Below are 19,284 nucleotides of genomic sequence, written 5' to 3' on the forward strand. Positions count from 1 at the left end.
TATTTCTATGCTTGGGAGTTTTTTAGACATTAAATTGTAAACTATTAACAATTCAAAGTGTATTAAAATTCATTAAATTTTGAAAATTCCGAGCTCTCAATCACACTGCCGTCGCTATATATGAGAAAAAGGAAAGAAAAAGAAGAAAGACGTGCACCTATTGAAAAGAAAGATGATACCATAATTTCACAAGAAACTGAAACTTTGATCATTAATTTGTTGTTGTTTAATCATGTTCTTCTCCATTTCCGTTCACTTTCCTCTCTTTATGCAATCTTTCTTGCTGATAAATTAAAGGAGTACTATACATGAAAAGCAAGGATTTAAATAACCTGTAATGGACACTAGTCTTTCTATTTCACACACCATCATGATCACGATGACCAAAAGCAAAGCCAGGCTTAGTAGCAGTACTTAATTTCTCTATAAAACCCCCCTACCTGGTTAGCCCCTGATAAATCCTTGCAACAACATTAATGATGGGTTTCGCGTAGGATTCACGTTCATGCGGTAAAATCTTGCCAAAGTTGAAGATTTTATTTTCCACGTATGATGATTCTCTCTCTCTTTCTCTTACTTTTCTCTCTATCCTGAAACATTCTCTTATGACGATCACCAACTGTGTGTGTAACCTGTGACAACATTAATTAATGGATGCTGAGTGGCTTGATGCTGTCTTGAGCACATGGGAGGGTATCATATTCTTCCATGAAAATGCTAGCAGCATGTTGGAGACACACCAACTGGGGCTAATTTATATATATGTTAGCAGAATTTAGATTGGTTTGCCAAGTACTTGGAGATAGAATCTTCTTTCTTGGATTCTTAAGGAATTCGATTCCCATTCTGTTATAGTTTCTTTATGTGACACTATTTATTCGTAGATTTGGTGCTTAACTTGGATCATCGTTGCTGAATTTGGGAAGCGATCGAGTTGTCTTCTTCACTACATCTTGGGGTAAGACTTTCATTAACAGTATCCTCTTTATGTGTCTTGTGATTTTTGTTATGTTTTTCTGGTTCAAGAAATGCCATGCAGTTCTTGGTGTACCCGCACGCAAACATATGGTTTGATTTTTGTCACTTGGACATTTATTAAAAAGGAAGCTAAATGGGCTTATAAAGTGTTGAGAAAATTTTGGTAATTTTATTCCCCACATCCCTGAGCTTATTACTTTGATGCGAGGACTAGGGACGTTGGAGAGGACTTTGAGTTTAGGTCCTCTATCTTTCACACTTTTTTGCCTTTATTATCCTTATTTTTGCCTTTTCTTTGGCTTTGATTATTTGATGAAAGCAAGGCCCCAACCTCATTGAAAAAAAATATATTCAAGAAGGCTCCTCCTTTGGATGGCCATGATTTTGACAACTTAGTAGAAATAATTTTGGCATTGATATCAAAGAATAGCACGGCTATTTGTAGTATTTTCTTTTCTTTTTTCCATGAACAGTGTATATATTGATGTATGTGCTTATCTACCTTGCAAGCATTTATTAATTTGATGAAGCCAGTCCCAATCACGTTGTCCGAGCCAATCAAACACAGAGAATTACAAATATTGATAATCTGGTACTGTTCATCGTTATTAATTTCCATTCTATCTTGTAGCCCACCTCCAAATTCATCCCTTTATGGTGATTCAAAGCAAAGAATTCCTTTCTCCCTAAGCTTATATATATATAATGGCTGTGAAGCGTGCTGTTTTTGCTTTTGATTAATCACCTTGAAGTTTTGGCTTTGATAACTCTCACTAGTCAACTCCATGTAAGCAACCCGTTTCTTTGTTGTTTAATTTGGTTATCATTAACAGTATATGTGACTCTGCCAAGTTAACCAAGAGCTTGTTAGCCGTGAGTTCTTTACTAGTTCAAGATTGTCCTTTGCCAGGTGATGATGGTGATAAACTTCCAGAAAAACTCAACCGTCTAGAATGGTTGTGTGCTTGCATAGTCTAAATAGTTGATTGTGTGTCAGCATCTAAGCCAGCCAGACAGGTTGCGATAAGGTTATTTTTGGAGGAAACGTTAAGAAAGTATGCGAGTTTTTCCTTTTCTTCGGCAGAACTGATATGTTACTATCTGATAGACTGTTTTAATTATTAGCAAAGCTAATTACCAACTACTGTGTTTAGCACCCACACCGATCCCTTTCCCCACACGCGTTTCTACTTACTTGTAGTAGATGATGATAGGGATGGCACTTTGGATACAGATCAGATTCCCACTAGGTTAACAAGCAAGCATGCATTTTCACGAAAGTTGTTGTAGTCAAATTAAATCACATTTCAAGGTTGCCATTATTGTCACCCTGTGCCCTTTCATATCAGAGAGGTGGATTTAGTTTTGGTCCTGAAAGCTGGATGATTAATGGCACACATACTTTACAGTAATTTTTTGTCTAAAGAGGATCTGTTAGTGGAGTAGGTTTGAGTAGTGAAAGCTAAGTCCAGGTTTAGGGTAAACTGGTCATACATGTTGAGGAGTTGGGATCATGGCAAGATTAATTGCCTAATGATTTTGAATGCCTTGTAAGATACACATATGCATTGCATGGGATACTTCAGATAAACTCTTTTTGGCCATGATATTTAACCCACTGCTTATGTCTTATTTTGTTAATTTGCTTATAGTTCTGGCAAGTAGAGTATGACTATAAGTTGTTTATACATGTCTGAGGAAGATGGATGAAACTTACTAGTCAGATTAAGAGAACGAAGAAAGATTTTTGCCTGCTTTGCCGGTTTCTCGTCTCATATTCCATAATATATTCAAACTATTATACTTTGACCGATTGCTTGATATACCTCCCATTTTCTATTCTGGTGGGAACCTATAAATTGGTATATTTTCCTCATCTTTATCCACAAACAAGGGACTAACTTCTGGGATTAGCTCTTCAGAAAGCTTCAGGAGCAACCATGAATGCGTTAGTGGCAACCAACAGGAACTTCAAGCGGGCAGCTAAGCTGTTGGGGTTGGACTCCAAGCTTGAGAAAAGTTTGCTGATTCCATTCAGAGAGATTAAGGTGATTATAGAAGTTGTTTATTATCATCCTTAAATAGCACATCCAAAATGATTTATTTTTGTACGCCCTGCTGTTCTAATGGACTTGGATAAAAAAATTGCAGGTTGAATGTACCATACCCAAAGACGATGGCACTTTGGCGTCTTTTGTTGGGTTCAGGGTTCAGCATGACAATGCCAGAGGTCCCATGAAAGGGGGGATTAGATACCACCCAGAGGTAGCTTAAATTCTAACCAGTGTAGTCATGGCGTTATTTAGATATAATGCCAAGAAAAATCTCTCTGTTTTGCAAAGTTCAGCATGTCTACGACTACGAATGCCATATTTTTTATTTTTTATTTTAAAACTCAAATAAGTTTATGGGTGGACTAGATAAATTTATATACCAAGATTACTAGTATAGTTTGAGCTCCAGTTCTAATGATCGTTCGGGTTATTTTAGGTTGATCCAGATGAAGTCAATGCATTAGCACAACTTATGACATGGAAAACAGCAGTAGCGAACATTCCCTATGGTGGGGCTAAAGGTGGAATAGGGTGTAATCCAGGGGAGTTAAGTGTGTCTGAACTGGAACGACTTACCCGTGTGTTCACTCAAAAGATACATGATCTAATCGGAATCCACACAGACGTTCCAGCTCCTGATATGGGAACTGGTCCACAGGTTCGGCACTGAAAGCATGTCTTGTTGCAAAGGATATGTTATTTAGTATCATGAAAGAGATGAACTGAAAAGAGTTTCCAAGTGTGTTTTGAAGACATTTCTGAATATATTAAGATATGCTTGTGTTTTGGTTAAGCAGACTATGGCGTGGATACTGGATGAATACTCCAAGTTTCATGGCTACTCACCTGCTGTTGTTACTGGAAAACCAATTGTAAGTATACTAAACTCTTCATTGTAATAAATGTCATTTCCTGTTACCTTCCGCTAGCTTTTTCTAATTTCTTGAACTCACATTCCTGCTGTTTGCCAGCAAATTCCGGAGTTCCTTCTGCTTTGCTCATGGTTTTTCGCATTTAATCTAATGCATTAAAATCTATGTTCTTGTTTCGATGGGAGGGAGACACAAGGTTTTAGCATTGAAATATTTCTTACTGCTGAGTTCCTCACAGTCTATCTTGTAAATTCTAGCAGTAATATCACAGTCCTTTTGGTTTTTCTTCTTGTCTGTTTTAAATCTAGGATCTCGGTGGATCTCTAGGCAGAGATGCCGCCACTGGACGAGGAGTGCTCTTCGCTACAGAAGCCTTGCTTAAGGAGCACGGGAAGACCATATCAGGGCAACGATTCGTCATCCAGGTGCACTCTGAACTCTATTTCAGCTTAGCAGATCATTCGCGCAGAGAGTGCTTGTCTTGGCATTGTTCCACACATAAAAGTTCACCTGATCTAAATGGAGTTGCATGTCTCAGGGTTTTGGAAATGTGGGTGCCTGGGCCGCCCAACTAATCAGTGAGCAGGGAGGGAAGATCGTTGCCGTAAGTGACATCACTGGAGCTATAAAGAACAACAAAGGGCTTGATATTCCAAGCCTACTCAAACATGCCAAGGAACACAGAGGTGTGAAAGGATTCCATGGCGGGGATCCGATCGATCCCAAATCAATACTAGTTGAGGACTGTGACATTCTCATTCCAGCAGCCCTTGGAGGTGTCATCAACAGGTTTATTTTTCATAACAGAAGCTTCTCTTCTCATCAAAATATTCAATCTCAAGGATCTTTCCTCTAAAATATATTTTAACTTGCAAATGAAATAATATTTCTTGGATAATTAATAATAAGATACATTCCTTTTCCTTTATATTATTGATCTTGAAATCCTGAACTAAATGTTCTCTTGTCTGATTGAAGGGAGAATGCAAGTGATATTAAATCCAAATTTATTATTGAAGCTGCCAACCATCCAACTGATCCTGAGGCTGACGAGGTTAGTGCGAGGTTTAGAGTTATAGATGCCCACCTAAGATTTTGTGAAATAATAATTGCTTTTTTGTTGTCTTTCTACAGATTTTGTCAAAGAAAGGTGTTGTTATTCTTCCAGATATATTTGCTAACTCAGGAGGAGTCACTGTTAGTTACTTTGAGTGGGTTCAGGTATGAAATGCCAAATTGCTCTGTGATAACTACTAGCCCTTCTTTCAGCATGGCACCTGCTAATCGTTCTACTCGCATTTTCTGCTGTGATGCCTTCAAGCTTGCATGTCTGAAAGACCAAGAGAAGAAAACAGGAACTCGAAATTCTAGGATTGTTTTCCCTATTTTCTGACATTATTTTGCTTCTTACAAGTAACATTGAATCGGGACTTCCTGCAAATACCAATACTGGTACATTTTCCATATTGGCTTGGTAAAAGTAATAATTTTTTTTCCTTTTTTGCTGCTTGCGCATTGCAGAACATCCAAGGATTCATGTGGGATGAAGAGAAGGTGAACAATGAACTAAAGAATTACATGACGAGAGGTTTCAAAGATGTGAAAGAGATGTGCAAAACCCACAACTGTGATCTGCGTATGGGAGCCTTCACTCTAGGTGTTAACCGCGTTGCACGAGCTACCGTTCTTAGAGGTTGGGGAGCCTGAGATGTTTGCAGCTCTGAATAAAGATAGGCTTCAAACAACTTGTTGAGATTTCTCTTGCTTATGGAAGTTTAAACAACTTCTTGTCATGTGTATTGCCTTAATTTCCAGCTCTCAAGGTGTTTCTCGTATGAACTGCAAATTCTCTTGCAGAAAGTAGGGAGGAATTGCTGAGGGTTTATGGTCTAATAATTGTTTTCTTATAGCATTTTAGTTTCTTCTGAGGTGGAAAGATTTGATCTTGGATACCCTCGAGGCTTTTATCACTGCCCAATACCTCGTTGGCAAAGTTTATTGTAAGTTGGAAATTGCGTTTAATAATTTAAACTTCCTATTCATAATTCCAGTTTTCAAATATCTTTCATTAATTTAGAATCCTAATCATATTTCAATTTTAAGATCCTATGTTGGTATCATTCTACTTGTTCACGAGAATTAGGCACAAATATACTTGCATTGTTCCACTGAACAACGTAATAATAATATCTTTACCCTTCGCACAAGAAATATTGAACTAGATAATGGGGGTATTAAGATTTTTTTACGAGATGTATTAGTCATTATTAAATTAACTATAAATAAAAAATCTTTTTTTATTTTAAAAGTATAGAAAAACAACCAAAATGCTTTTAAAAGAAAAATTTTAAAACTCATATCCAAGAGGTTTTTTGTATTTTTATAATGGTTTTTTTTGTTATTAACCTGTCGATAGAGAAATAATTTAATATTTCATTAAATATAAAAAACAAAAAGCAAAGGAGTCGACCAAAATATATTTGAAAGCAAAAAATTTAAAACTAGAGTTCAATGGCTTTTTGTATTTCCAAGATGATTTTTTTGTTATTATTAGGCCAGTTAAGGAAAAACTTGGTATTTGATTAAATATATAAAAAAAAAAACACAAACAATCAAAAAATAATTGACATGTGCAACGAACACTCCATCATGTTGGTGGTGCTCGCGCCCTTCGAACAATATGTATAGCACCTCCTGGCAGCAAAAATCCCCATTCCACTATGTCATTGGATATTTGCGACGTCTTTTTTCTTTTGAGATAGTGCATGTAGTTGGTGGTGGCATTTTTTACCACCAATGATGATTCCTCTTGATTTTCATGCTAAACAAGCAAAATTTTAGAGTTATTATCTGATTTATAAAGATTTTTACTTTGATTGTTTTTATTTTGATTTTTAATTTTTTTTTTTTACTCTTTTGTAAAATCTTGATTTATTTTCAATTTCATTATTCAATAAAAGAATATATGTTATCATTTTCAATTTGATCCTCCTTTTGATTGATATTTTTTTTGGTTTTTTTGTTAAATTGATTTTTTTTTCAATTCATCCTTGAATAAAAAATAAATTTTATTTTATATTTTAATTTTAATTATTATTTTTTTAATCATTATTTTTTTGTTTGAAATCTACTCTCGTATTAAAACAATCAAAAGTTATAGAAAAGCGGTTGAAACTGTATATCTCAAAAATTTAAATTTTTTTTTTAAATTATTTTTTATATTTTTAAATCGTTTTGATGTACTGAAATAAAAAATAATTTTTTTAATAAATATATATATTATTTTAATATATTAAAAAAAAACACATTTTAAAAAACAATTATTACCATATTTTTATATTCGTTCTTCCTTTTGAATGAAACCATGCGGTGCTACTCTTACTAATGCAATTAGTTCAAGGCTTTGGCAAGCTGAGCTTATCTTCATCTTCATGCCATTGGTAACATAACCTAAAAGCATGTGGTTTCGTAAACTTAAAACCAACCCTAATTCACTTCATTTATTTTAGGATGTTTTGAAGTGTGAAAATAATATATTTTTTATTTTTTAAAATTTATTTTTAATATTAGTACATCAAAATAATTTTAAAATATCAAAAACATAATAATTTTAAATATAAAATTTAATTTAATTTTTTTAAAATCACTTTTAAAATGTAAATAGAAACATATTCAAAGGTATTGTTTAAAATGTAAATGTAAATTTTAAAAAAATAATTTTGAGTTTAACAGGATCAACTCATATATTACCATTTAAATATTCAAAATAAAATATCATCTTAATTTTTTTAAAATTTGAAGTTAAAATACACTTTTTACTTATCATTAAAATTTACTTATTATTCAAATTGTTTTTAGACATGATAATTAACTAGGCCACATAAAAACAATTTTTCCATGAATTAATTTTGAACACCGACGAAGAAAAGAGTGAAATCTAAAAGTTTCAAGATTAATTCTCTAAACAAATTTAATAGTTCCTCACAAACTAACCATTTTTTCACATTACAATTTTTTTTTATCCAACCCGTGCCGTAACTCCAAACAAGTAATTTACTAGTTTAAACTAAAATACATATGAGATAACTAGTGCTGCATAAAAGCCTAAACTCTTCAAGGAAGCATCCAAATGTTGATTGTTGTTTGGCCATTGCATCTTAAATTACAACTTAAAAAGCAAAAGAGCACCAAAATTATTACACAAAGTTGTTCTATCCTCTCCCTCTCCCCCTAAAACCACCACGACCAAAACCACCACCTCTAGGTGGACCTCTGCCCCTTCCCCTTCCGCTGAAACCGCCTCTACCACCTCTGCCTCCTCTTCCACCACCACGGCCACCTCTTCCAGCTGCTTGTGCCTGTCCCCTGCATTAATAAAGCACAACCGTTATAATTTGATCGAAACAAACACAAGATTCTTAACACAGAGAATAGCCAGACCAGATAACAGGACAGGGGATATGCAAATATCCACCAAAGGAATATGATTTGAACAAACAGAATAGCACCAGGGGCTGAAATCCACTTAATTAAGCAGAAACTCAATGAGTCAGCATTGAGAGTATTTAACCAATTCCCATTAATTTTTTTCAACGGTTAACATAGTAATTTGCAAAAGAATCATCGTAAATAGTAAATGTAGCTACAACAGGAGTATAGTAGAATGACAATCATCTTTCGTTTTCTGACCAAAGCCCCTTAAGGTCTGAGGTAGAACCATGCATAGAATTAGTTATCCTCATCAATAAGACCAAAGTTTATATGTTGTCCTGACCAAAACTAGAGGGGTTCTGACACTTGGGTATATAGCAGGTTTACCAGCTAACACAAACAAAGAATAACACCTGAACAAACCAACGGTAATTATAGTTGCTAAAGAATTAAAAAAAGCTACCTGTATTGGTCAGATTATTCCACAACTTGGTCAGTTTATCTCTGCAGCTATATTCTCTTGTACAGATTCCTTAACCGATATATATAGCAAAGTCATGCCATAGCATGTCATGTATGTTTCTAAATAATTTCACAAGCAAAATCTGAAGAGAAATGACTCTTAATGAGCTAATGATTATGAGATATAGATTGAAATTTCACACTGTCCAAGTCAGCTGACTAAATAACCACAGAAACCAACAAAAATACAAGCAATCAGAAAATGGTAACTAGAATCCATCTAAATTAAGCAAACCAAAGGAGTTTTACTGATATTGTTGAAAAGAACAAGAATCATACTTAGGCTGTGAAAGGAATCTTGCAAGAGGCAAGAGTTTATTCGGGTCAATATAGAACTTGTCCCCTGGTGCATACGAAGTTGCCACAATTCCTTCCATCATTTTTACAGAAAAATGCTGCAATCATACGCACCCAAAAAATCAAATTATTAGACTGAAAAGCTAAGAAAGCTACTACAAGATATTAATAACAGAAAGAAAAGCTGGAGAGCTCACGGATTCATTAATGGGGCCAAAGATTTCATCAACTTTCCCTATCTGGGTCTTATTCTGCAAAAAGATTGGTGCATTGAAGTATGGTATTTTCTCATTGGTCAGCTTTGTCACTGCATCACCCTCACAGGCATGAAGAAACGATGAGACCTCTACAAAACACAAAACCCATCAATCAATCAACAACAACCAATCCCTCCTTAATCTGATACTATCAAAAGTTGTAATCTTTTACTCACTCACCAAATACAATCCCGTACATTTACAGATAAATTCCAACCATTAGCTTTCAAAATTCAAAACTTTAAAACACATTTATGCATCATTTTTGCTGACACAAACAAGAAATCATATACAGAAAAAAAAAACAAATTCACTAAAGGAAAAGAATGAAAAGGAACACACCTACTACTTCAGAAGGAGGGCCTTCATCACGAAACCCACCACCACCAAAACCACGTCCACCACGGCCAGGACCACCGCGTCCACCACGTCCACCCCTGAAACCGCCGTCTCTCCCACCTCTAAATCCGCCGTCTCTCCCTCCTCTAAATCCGCCGCCTCTTGGTGGCCTCATTTTTTGCTGTTTTTGACGTAAGAAGAAGTGGAGGGTTTTTTCTAACAGGGTGGGGAAAGTGAGGTTTTGGGCTTTATGGTCTAGGGGTTAAGAGCTAGGGTTTTGGGGGGTTCTCGTTTATGTAGTGCAAACGACGAAATCACCCCTCTACTGTGCTAGTAATTATCCAATAGTAATTAAGTGGGGGTTAAAGGGTAGAGTTGACCACGGGCCATGCCTTTCACCTTACGAGCCTTTTGAAGAAGCCCAAATATGGCCCGATAACTGCCAAGACGTTGAATGTCCAAGCCCAGCCCATAATAAACTATTTAATAGGTAGTAAACTATTTAATAATAACTTTAATAATAACTTTATTAAATAGGTAGTAAACTATTTAATAATAACTTTTCGTTGGAAAAGGTTCATTTAAGAGATGGAGTAAGACACAAAACGAGAAAATATTCGATACACTAAAAATTGTAACCTTTTATTTTATATTTTAAAAAAACTGTGAATTAATCCAATAAAATTATTTTATTATCTTTTTTTAAAAAAAATTATTAGAAAGTAAAATGAACTTTTAACTAGATTCATTTATTATCATTATATTGACCGGAGGTATGTAGGTGTTTTCTTATTTTTGTAGTATGATAAAATTATTAAATTACTCTTAAAAATAATATTTAATTAATTAGAGATCGTGGACATCTTAGTATATTTACTTTTTAAAGCAAGATAAAATTACTAAATTAACCTTAAACAAATTCTTTAACTTGCTTTCAAGGATATTTTTTCTCATGAATTTTTTTTAAAGGTGTTCAAAATAATTGAAGAATTGAGAAAAAAAAACAACTAAAAATAAATTAGCTAAAAAAATCAAACTAAGAAAAGAAATCAAAAGAAACCGATTTAAAAATCATAAAAATCACTCCATTTAGTTCAGTTTTAGATAAAAAATCTAAAATTAATTGAATCAGTATCGGTTTAACCTAATTTAAACCAACTAAAAACCAAAGTATAAATGGAACCGCATCTCCCAATCTCAATCCCTTGCCCTCTCTCTTTCTAGAACCAAGCAAGAATGAGTAAGGATGAACATTTTTTGTTTGATCCGGTTTTCATCTAAAAAAATAACCAAATTTTTTTCAAAAAAATCAAAACTGAAACCGACCAGTTTTAATTCGGTTTGGTTCGATTAATTGAAGGGAAAATCCAGAAAAAAAACCAATTTATTTTTTTTTGGCTTTTTTTATCACCTCTAAGAATGAGGTTTATAAACAGTATCCAAGGGATTAAGATTGGAATCATAAATAAAATCAATCATTTAGTTTTGAATATAAAAATTGAAATCCATAGAATCAGTCGAACTTAACCAATTCAACCAAATTTAAACTAACTAAGAAACAAAGTATAAATAAAAACTTAACCTAACCCTAATCAGTAATCAGAAAAGCCCTGCCCTATCTCTTTCTAGAACCAAGCGAGAATGAGGTTTGTAAACAGTATCGATCTAGTTGGGTAGAACTAGAACTTAGCTCGGACTGAGCTTAAAAAAGGTCTTTGAAAATTGATTCGGTGGACTGATCAAACTGCAAGTTAATATTATTTTTAAAATGACATTACATAACTTAAAAAAATCAAAACTATATTAATTTAATTTATTTAATTCAATCTAAATTAACCTGATTAATCTATGATCCGAACCGGGACCAGATCTATGGATGGCTTCTATCACTATGGTTCCCCTTAGTAAGTTTGAACGAAATATGAGCTTGTGATGCTAAAGGAGAACAATTGCTTTTGCTTTCAAAATGGTTACTCAAAAGTAAGCACGCAATTTTATTTCTAGACAGAACAGGCATTGCATATATATATATAAAACATTCAGTAGGCTAAATTTGTTACACAGAACATTGCCATGCGTATGTAAACTTCTTTCTAACATCTATATATCTTACAGATTTCAAGAAATTACACTCAGATTCCAAAATATAGAGCCAAATTTACCATCATTTTATGCCAACTTTGGTGCTTTAGAACTGTTTAGAATTCCAAATTAGTCTCAGGATGATTTACAAAATCCCACTGCTCTGAATCCAACTCTATTTCACTTGTGGATCCATTGATAAGCCCATTCAGTCTCCCAGTTACTCTTGCAGCTCCAAGACCATCAGCAGATTCCTTCATCTGCACAAAATAAATTCGAGTTGATCGTTGAATTGTCAAGAAAACGTGTTGCAGATTAGAAATGAATCAGCGTAATTGATCGAATATAATTATTACCTGTGCATGGACTACATGGAAAAAGGAATCTCCAAGAGCTTGAGAATTAGCACTAACAACTTCTACACCTTCTTCATGCAGAATGCTGATGATCTCGTAAAATAAGAACTGATTATCCAGCCCACTTGTAAAAACTATCTCTAGAGCTGAACCCGTTTCTTGGATTTTTATTAGTTTAGGTGATTTTGAAGTAGCAAATGTTAAGCTTTCTTTCTTTTCCTTGGTTTCCTCCAACTTTTCCTCCAGACTCTTTATATAGCTCATTGCCTCATCTATCTGATCAGGCAGAGGTTGTTTTTCCTGCATATCCACAAGAAAAGGAAAAATATTTTCAATTCAAGAACAAGAAAGATCATCCAAACGCAAATTATAAATCCAAAATTTTTCTAACCCTCTCCAAACATGATCAGAGAAAGGACAGCTTGGCCTCCTCATGGAAGGTGCAAGACAGCAAGCTAGAATGCAATAACATGAGTAGACGTAAGTTTAGAGAGGGTGGAAGATAGATAACCCTGGATTCTTTATCAGGGAGGAGAGAATTGAGCTTGGAGTAAAGGGTTTTCATTTGATTTCTCCTATTTTTCTCACTGACTTTTCTCTCTGTTTTTGTAGAAGAAATACTAGACCTACCACTTCTACTCTCCATTATTGTCCCTCCAGAGCTTGCAACCATGAATCCCTGGGAAACCTCAGAACAGATGTGTGAAGATGGCAGGTCCATTTACTTGACAAATCTTTATATACACACCATCTAATCAGGGACGAAAGTCAATAAAATAAAATGGGCTGAGGTCATGAAGGCAATCGTCACGTAATAGACATCACCCTCTCTTGTCACTCTATACAACATCAGCTAGCTTTAATGGAAGGAGTTTTGATTGATTTGATGATGTAAGAGAAAAACCATTCAGAATTGAGAATTGATCCCTTTTTTTTTTATTAGAATATTATTCAATTTTATCAAAGTAAAGCCGTCTAACCGGGGTTAATAAATTTTTCTTCTAGATGTTAAAATAATATTATTTAAAAAAAATCAATTAAGATCTTCATCGAATTAATACAAGCATGGATAACTTGTTAAATTAATCAAATTATATTATATTTATTTTAAATTGATTTTTCTTACACTCAACCCGGATAAATAGCTGTCAGTCGTGTCCAACGTTAGCATAACTATAGTCAATTCTTCAAGTTATATACAAGAGTAAATGATTCTTTGATGCTCGGGATAGCTACATAAAATCAAAGTCAAAAAAAATTGAAAGATTTTTTTGTATTCTTGTGAAAATATGGACGGCAGTCAGTAGAACGAATTAATAGTAGTGTTTGTGCGGTGACTATCACGGCCACCACAAGAAATCAAGACATCAAATCCGCGTTTGTCATTGGAAAATGAAAGCTTCATTCTAATAATTGCGAGCCATGAAACAAAATCATGCCTAGGTATATTTAAAGGATATTCCCATATTAGTTTATACCAAAAACTCCTTTGCTTCTAACAAAACTCCACAATTTTTCACTATTGGTCCTAAAGATGCTGGCAGTCCTACCAAAGATGAGTCTCTTTTCAATTATCAATGATATGCTCAACTAAACACCAAGCAGGACTTCTTCATTCCTACAATTTTCTCCACATTCAGCAATAATTTTTAAACTCCAAAAGCTACTACCCTTGAGTCTGGGAGACTGCACCCATGCCACTTAGGGGTAATCATTTTTTGTTCGGTTCGGTTTTTATCAAAAAAAATAATCAAATCAAATTTTTTTAAAAAAAAAAACTGAAACCGAACCGAAATCGGGTTAAACCGGCCGGTTTCGGTTCGGCTCGGTTCGGTTTTTAGAGAAAAGACCGGTTCAAACCGGTTTAGCTCGGTTTGGCTTTTTTTTTCCTGTTTTTTTTGTTTCAGTTTGGTTCGATTTTTTCAGTTTTTTACTTATAAAACCGAACCGGCTAGTTTTTTGAAATTTTAATCGGTTTAATCGGTTTTTTCGATTATTTTTTTTCCGGTTTTCTCGGTTTAATCGGTTTTTCGGTTTTTTTCTCACCCCTAATGCCACCCACAAGAATTTTTAAACTCTAAAAAAAATTTAAAATTTTTTTAAAACATGAAAATAAACAGGACCTCTTCTTATCTTTTTTTTTTTTAGTTTAATGTGGGTGTCCGGGTAAGCTTGCGCGCACCTCAACTAATCCCACAGGCCCTGAAGTTAACGACCATGTAAGCCTCTAGTGGTCATCATATGAGCAACCACAGGGCTCGAACCTGAGACCACAAAGGGGTTGTTTGTTTGCGTGGTTGCTTCTGCGTTTGAAGCAACCATAGCAAACATGATGTTTGGTTCCATGAAAAACGCAATTTAATTTTAGTGGGTCCCATACAATTTCACGTTTTGGACGCGAATTTTGCAAAGCAGCTCATGGCTGCTTTGCAAAATTCTGTGTTTACATGCACAGTGCAATTCACTTGCACTGTTCGAGTGAACTTTTTTTTTCAGTGTGTTTAGTTTTTGTATTTTTTTAAAAAAAAATTAGTTTAGAATGAATTAAATTTACTCGCATTGTCATGTAAATAATATTTTTTTCCCCCAAAAAACTAGTGTAGAGTGAATTAAATTCACTCACACTGTAATATCAAATCAATTTTATTCCTGATAATATTTTATCTAATTTTATTGCACTTTCAAAAAATAATAGAAACTGTAATTCTTGTCAAATGAATTTTGTACGTAATGGAATTGTAGATGGTTTAATAGCATAATAAAAAATATTTTATATAAAGTATTATTTATTTCATGAAGTAACAACAATAGTTAAATCTACAATATTTAAATTAAAAATCATCAATTTTAATATATATATATATATATATATATATATATTAAAATTATTTTATAACTTTAATTTTAAAAGCATTCTTAACCAAACACATTAAACTACTTTTTATTCAACCTCAATTTCAACCACAGTTTTAACCAAACACCTATTTTTTCAAACCAACCTCAATTAAAAATACTTTTTATAAAACAACTTTTTTCAAACCACAACCACAACAACTACTGCAATACCAAACACACTAGGCTCCCAAACTTAAATTTTCACTAACTAAACTCCTAATAAAATTAATTTGATCAATTTAAAGTATAATTAAGTCCTTCCACCTAATTAAATCATTTAATTGGACTCAAATTACTTCTTAGACATAATTAAATTTCAATTTTACCCATGATTAAATCAAATTGGCATATTAAAAATCTAATTATGTTTTTAGGCTTAATTTTTAAGCAAATTCATCTAATAATTATTTAATTTGTCATTAAATCTACATTGTTTCTCTAGTTTCGGGTAAAATGGGATACAATTAGGCTCCAAAATTGCATGTTGATTTGAAATTCGCTCAGCTTGCTTTCTTTTTTTTGCCAAAATATTAGTCCTTATTTTATTATTTTTTATTTTTTTTTTGAAAGAAAGAAGATGAATCTGAGGAATAACCCAAAAATGGGTTATGACATCCTTAAACATCTAATTTTGAATTTCATTTCATTTCATTTTCTTAAATTGAATTTTCTTTGCCAATAAATTCTTTATCTGTTGAAAATATACTATTAAACTTTAATCTTTATATATTTGATCCTATTCAACGAATATTTAACTATTTTCTAGGTGTTCTGGTATATTTTTTTCACTTGTATATTTTTTTAGTTTTCTTCCAACAATTTGATTTTCCTCCAACGGCTTCAACAAGTTTAATTGTGTTTTGTGGTCGATGGACTATTGGTATTTTTGCTCTGAATTTTTTGAGGAATCGAGGAGGAACTAGGAAGTTTGATTTTCCTCCAACGGCTATTTTTTTTCAACAATTATGGTCAATGGATAATGGGAGAGAAACTGAGATTGAGCTGCTAGAAAAGCATATTTTTTGTGCTTTTGATAAAACTCAAATTCAAACACACTTTATGGTGGGTCCCACCAAAACAAAACCAAGTTTTAATTTTAACAAAACATTCAAAGTTGTGGCTGATCCTCAACTTCATACACAACCATAACGTCAAACAGAGTCTAAGACTTTGCATAGAGGATTCATAATTATGGAAACTGACTGAAATGATAAATAAACTATCAAATCTTGCAACATCATCATTGATAGAATTAAATGCTTTGATATATGAATTTGTATTTATGGAAAGGAATAACTTCACCAAAGATTGAAATGTTCTCGTGGCTGTTACTTTGCCGTACCTGAACATCGCGGCCACTATTAAAAAAAAATTCATGAAAAAAATAAATATTTAGCATATTGTTCTTTGAAAAAAAAATATTTTGTTCAAGGAGTTGCCACCTAGTATTATAGTCACTAAAAACCATAACTGGTCAACAGAGATTCTAATGGTACGAAACTAGTTGCGCAAAACGAAAAATGTTATTACCCTTAAGCATCATACCTGAAGCAAGTTGCATTGTTGGTTTTGCTAAAATCACTAAGAGTTTGTTATCCCTTTTTTTTTTGTTCTTCTTATCATGTTCTTAACTCTAACATCAGTGAAAAATATCTATGAATATTTTCAATTATAGTGTTGATAAATATTGCACGAAATCTAAAAAATACGATATTCTTGATTTTGACACTAGTGAATAAGTTCGCAAAATTTTGATTTTTTAATGAAAAAGAAAACAAATTGTCTATGCCTTTTTCTTTTTGTTTACCCTTTTCATTATTTACTCTTTTTTAATAAGAATAAAAAAGCATTACACAATATATGTGCATTTAATGGTATTTGTCCATAAATTGAGTATATAACAGGAAAAAAAATACAAAGAAAAAAAAATAAAACAAAGCACGACGAGGCCCATAAATAAATCTGTAAAGATTCCTAAATATTTCAAGAATTTTCTGATATCGAGAAGAGACTTATTTGACCAAATATCAAAACAAAAAAGGCATAAAACACATGGATAAGACAAAAAAAAGCATGTTTTGCTAAACACACACACTTAGCCAACACAATTTAGATTAATTAGACAGGCCCAAACATGACCAATTTCTTTTTGAATATTGGGCTTGATCTAGCCAAGCCATAAAGGTTGGGCTAGATCTAATCGGCTCAACCTGGTTAATGGTGCAGTCCAGTAACCGGCCCAGCAGCAAGCACGCGTGAACTAATTCACGTGTGCACTGCACAGTTCGTCGCACTGTTTTGGCAAATTTAGAAATGCAGAAGACGAAGATGATGAAGTTGGAGAACCTGAGGTTGTTGTTCGAATGGACACTTTCTCCTCTGCCGCCTTTTTTCTTGTTTTTATTTCCCGTGATCCTCTGTTCGTCGTCTGTCCTGGGCCACTGTTTCCACGTCTGGGTTTCGTTTTCCCGTTTGTGTTTTTCTCCTCCTCTGATCGTGTCTGTGTTCTAAATTCTCCGGTCCTGTTTCTGGTCTTGGTTTTTTTTTGTTTTCTGCTAGTGTTGTTATTTTGTTCTCAGTCTTTTTTTCTTTTTTCGTCCACTGCAATCTCCCCAGTTCTTCCCTTTTATAGGCATTCGGGTGTGAGATTCGATCCTTATCTCCCCGGATTACGATCTTCATGAAGATAGGAATTGAACTTTTTGTTTTGGTAGGACTGGGATGTTGAACAATAAAAACAGAGAGATACACTGGAAGATAAGAACGAATGAGATAATATTATTGAGCTGGACTGATATGCTTTATATAGGCAGATCAGTTACGTAAAAATAGAAACTAACAGTTGCTTCCATTATTCTAGCCACAGAATACTAACAACTTCCTATAATTAGTAAAACAATAATTGAAACTAACGAGCTGCAAAAGAATAGGACAACTTTGCTGACTTGGTCAGTTTATTTTAACAAGTCTGGTGTTGATAATTTAACATCCCCTCTCAACACCAGCATCTTCTCTGTTAATCATCCCGAGCTGTCGACAGAAATCTTCAGACTTATTACTGCTCAAGCTTTTTGTAAACAAATCTGCAACTTGATCCTTTGTGTTAACATGCTTGAGCTCAATTTCTTCTTGTAAGACCTTCTCCCTGATAAAGTGATAGTGCACTTCTACGTGCTTGGTCCTTGCATGGAAGACTGGATTTTCAGCCAAACGTATGGCTGATTGGTTGTCACAGTATAGTGTGACTGCTGCTTTTGTTGACTGATGCAAATCTTTTAGCAACCGTATGAGCCAAGTACTCTCTTGTGTTGCCATTGATGTGGCTCGATATTCTGCTTCCGTTGTTGATAAAGACACCGTTGGTTGTCTTTTGCTGCACCAAACAACTGCTCCCCATCCAAGCATAAAAACATAGCCAGTAGTTGAACGTCGAGTGTCATGATCACCTGCATAATCAGCATCACAGAATCCAACAAGTTTGCAATCTCCATTTTTCTTGTACAGAATGCCTTCATTGAGTGTCCCCTTCACATATCTTAACACTCGACAAACTGCTTCCAAATATGGCTTCTTTGGATTTTGCATGTATCGACTCAACACACCAACTGCGTGGGAAACATCTGGTCTGCTTAAAGTTAAGTAGATCAAGCTACCTACTAATTACCGATACATTATTGCATCTTCTAAGTCCTTTCCTTCGAGAGCACAAACCTTTGCATTTAGTTCCATCAGAGTTGAAACTGGTTTACAATTAGACATTCCAAAATTTGTCAAGAGCTCCCTGCAATATTTCTTCTGATGAAGAACCAGTCCTTCATGAGTATAATCAACTTCTAGGCCAAGAAAATGCTTGAGCTGGCCGAGTTCTTTCATTTGGAACCGTATGGACAAATTCTCTTTTGTTAAGAGAATTTCTTCTTCATAATCTCCTGTTACAATTAAATCATCCACATACACTAACACAATAGCTATTTTTATGTTTAAGAACTTGACAAACACACTACAATCTGCAGATGTTACTAAATAGCCACTATATGTTAGGAATTCAGCAATTTTTCCATACCAGGCTCTTGGAGCTTGTTTAAGGCCATATAGTGCCTTTCGTAGCTTGCAAACATATTCTGTATGATCTTGATTCTCGAATCCCATTGGTTGAGACATGTAAATTTCCCGATCCAGTTCTCCATGTAAGAAGGCGTTC

The 19,284-nt window shown here is 34.0% G+C and overlaps 3 protein-coding genes across 10 annotated transcripts; 1 reads left to right on the plus strand and 2 right to left on the minus strand.

Annotated features, from left to right (window-relative positions):
* The first annotated feature begins 388 nt into the window (after positions 1–388).
* Positions 389–5,949, plus strand: LOC133706287 (glutamate dehydrogenase 1-like). 8 transcript variants are annotated; one of them, XM_062131787.1, is made up of 11 exons: positions 389–547; positions 885–958; positions 2,901–3,026; positions 3,130–3,243; positions 3,469–3,690; positions 3,830–3,904; positions 4,213–4,329; positions 4,443–4,693; positions 4,883–4,958; positions 5,039–5,125; positions 5,426–5,949. In XM_062131787.1, exons 3-11 carry the CDS (start codon positions 2,919–2,921, stop codon positions 5,609–5,611), a joined length of 1,236 nt encoding a protein of 411 aa, XP_061987771.1. In that variant the 5' UTR covers positions 389–547; positions 885–958; positions 2,901–2,918; the 3' UTR covers positions 5,612–5,949. The 8 variants fall into 8 exon arrangements, with proteins under 8 accessions (XP_061987771.1, XP_061987772.1, XP_061987770.1 ...); XM_062131788.1 differs by having other exon boundaries at positions 390–547; positions 2,893–3,026; XM_062131791.1 differs by lacking the exons at positions 389–547; positions 885–958 and adding exons at positions 1,605–1,765; positions 1,889–2,033 and having other exon boundaries at positions 2,893–3,026.
* Positions 5,950–7,835: 1,886 nt separating this feature from the next.
* Positions 7,836–10,052, minus strand: LOC133668212 (putative H/ACA ribonucleoprotein complex subunit 1-like protein 1). Its single transcript, XM_062087982.1, has 4 exons — positions 9,754–10,052; positions 9,352–9,500; positions 9,137–9,252; positions 7,836–8,269 (listed from the first exon to the last, which is right to left on the minus strand). Exons 1-4 carry the CDS (start codon positions 9,923–9,925, stop codon positions 8,116–8,118), a joined length of 591 nt encoding a protein of 196 aa, XP_061943966.1. The 5' UTR covers positions 9,926–10,052; the 3' UTR covers positions 7,836–8,115.
* A 1,651-nt stretch (positions 10,053–11,703) lies between these two features.
* Positions 11,704–12,897, minus strand: LOC133706240 (transcription factor bHLH162-like). Its single transcript, XM_062131727.1, has 3 exons — positions 12,700–12,897; positions 12,189–12,488; positions 11,704–12,092 (listed from the first exon to the last, which is right to left on the minus strand). The coding sequence occupies exons 1-3, from the start codon at positions 12,859–12,861 to the stop codon at positions 11,949–11,951; spliced, it is 606 nt and encodes a 201-aa protein (XP_061987711.1). The 5' UTR covers positions 12,862–12,897; the 3' UTR covers positions 11,704–11,948.
* Between the last annotated feature and the right edge of the window lie 6,387 nt (positions 12,898–19,284).

Source organism: Populus nigra, chromosome 11 (genome assembly GCF_951802175.1).
Source record: "Populus nigra chromosome 11, ddPopNigr1.1, whole genome shotgun sequence".
Taxonomy (NCBI): domain Eukaryota; kingdom Viridiplantae; phylum Streptophyta; class Magnoliopsida; order Malpighiales; family Salicaceae; genus Populus; species Populus nigra.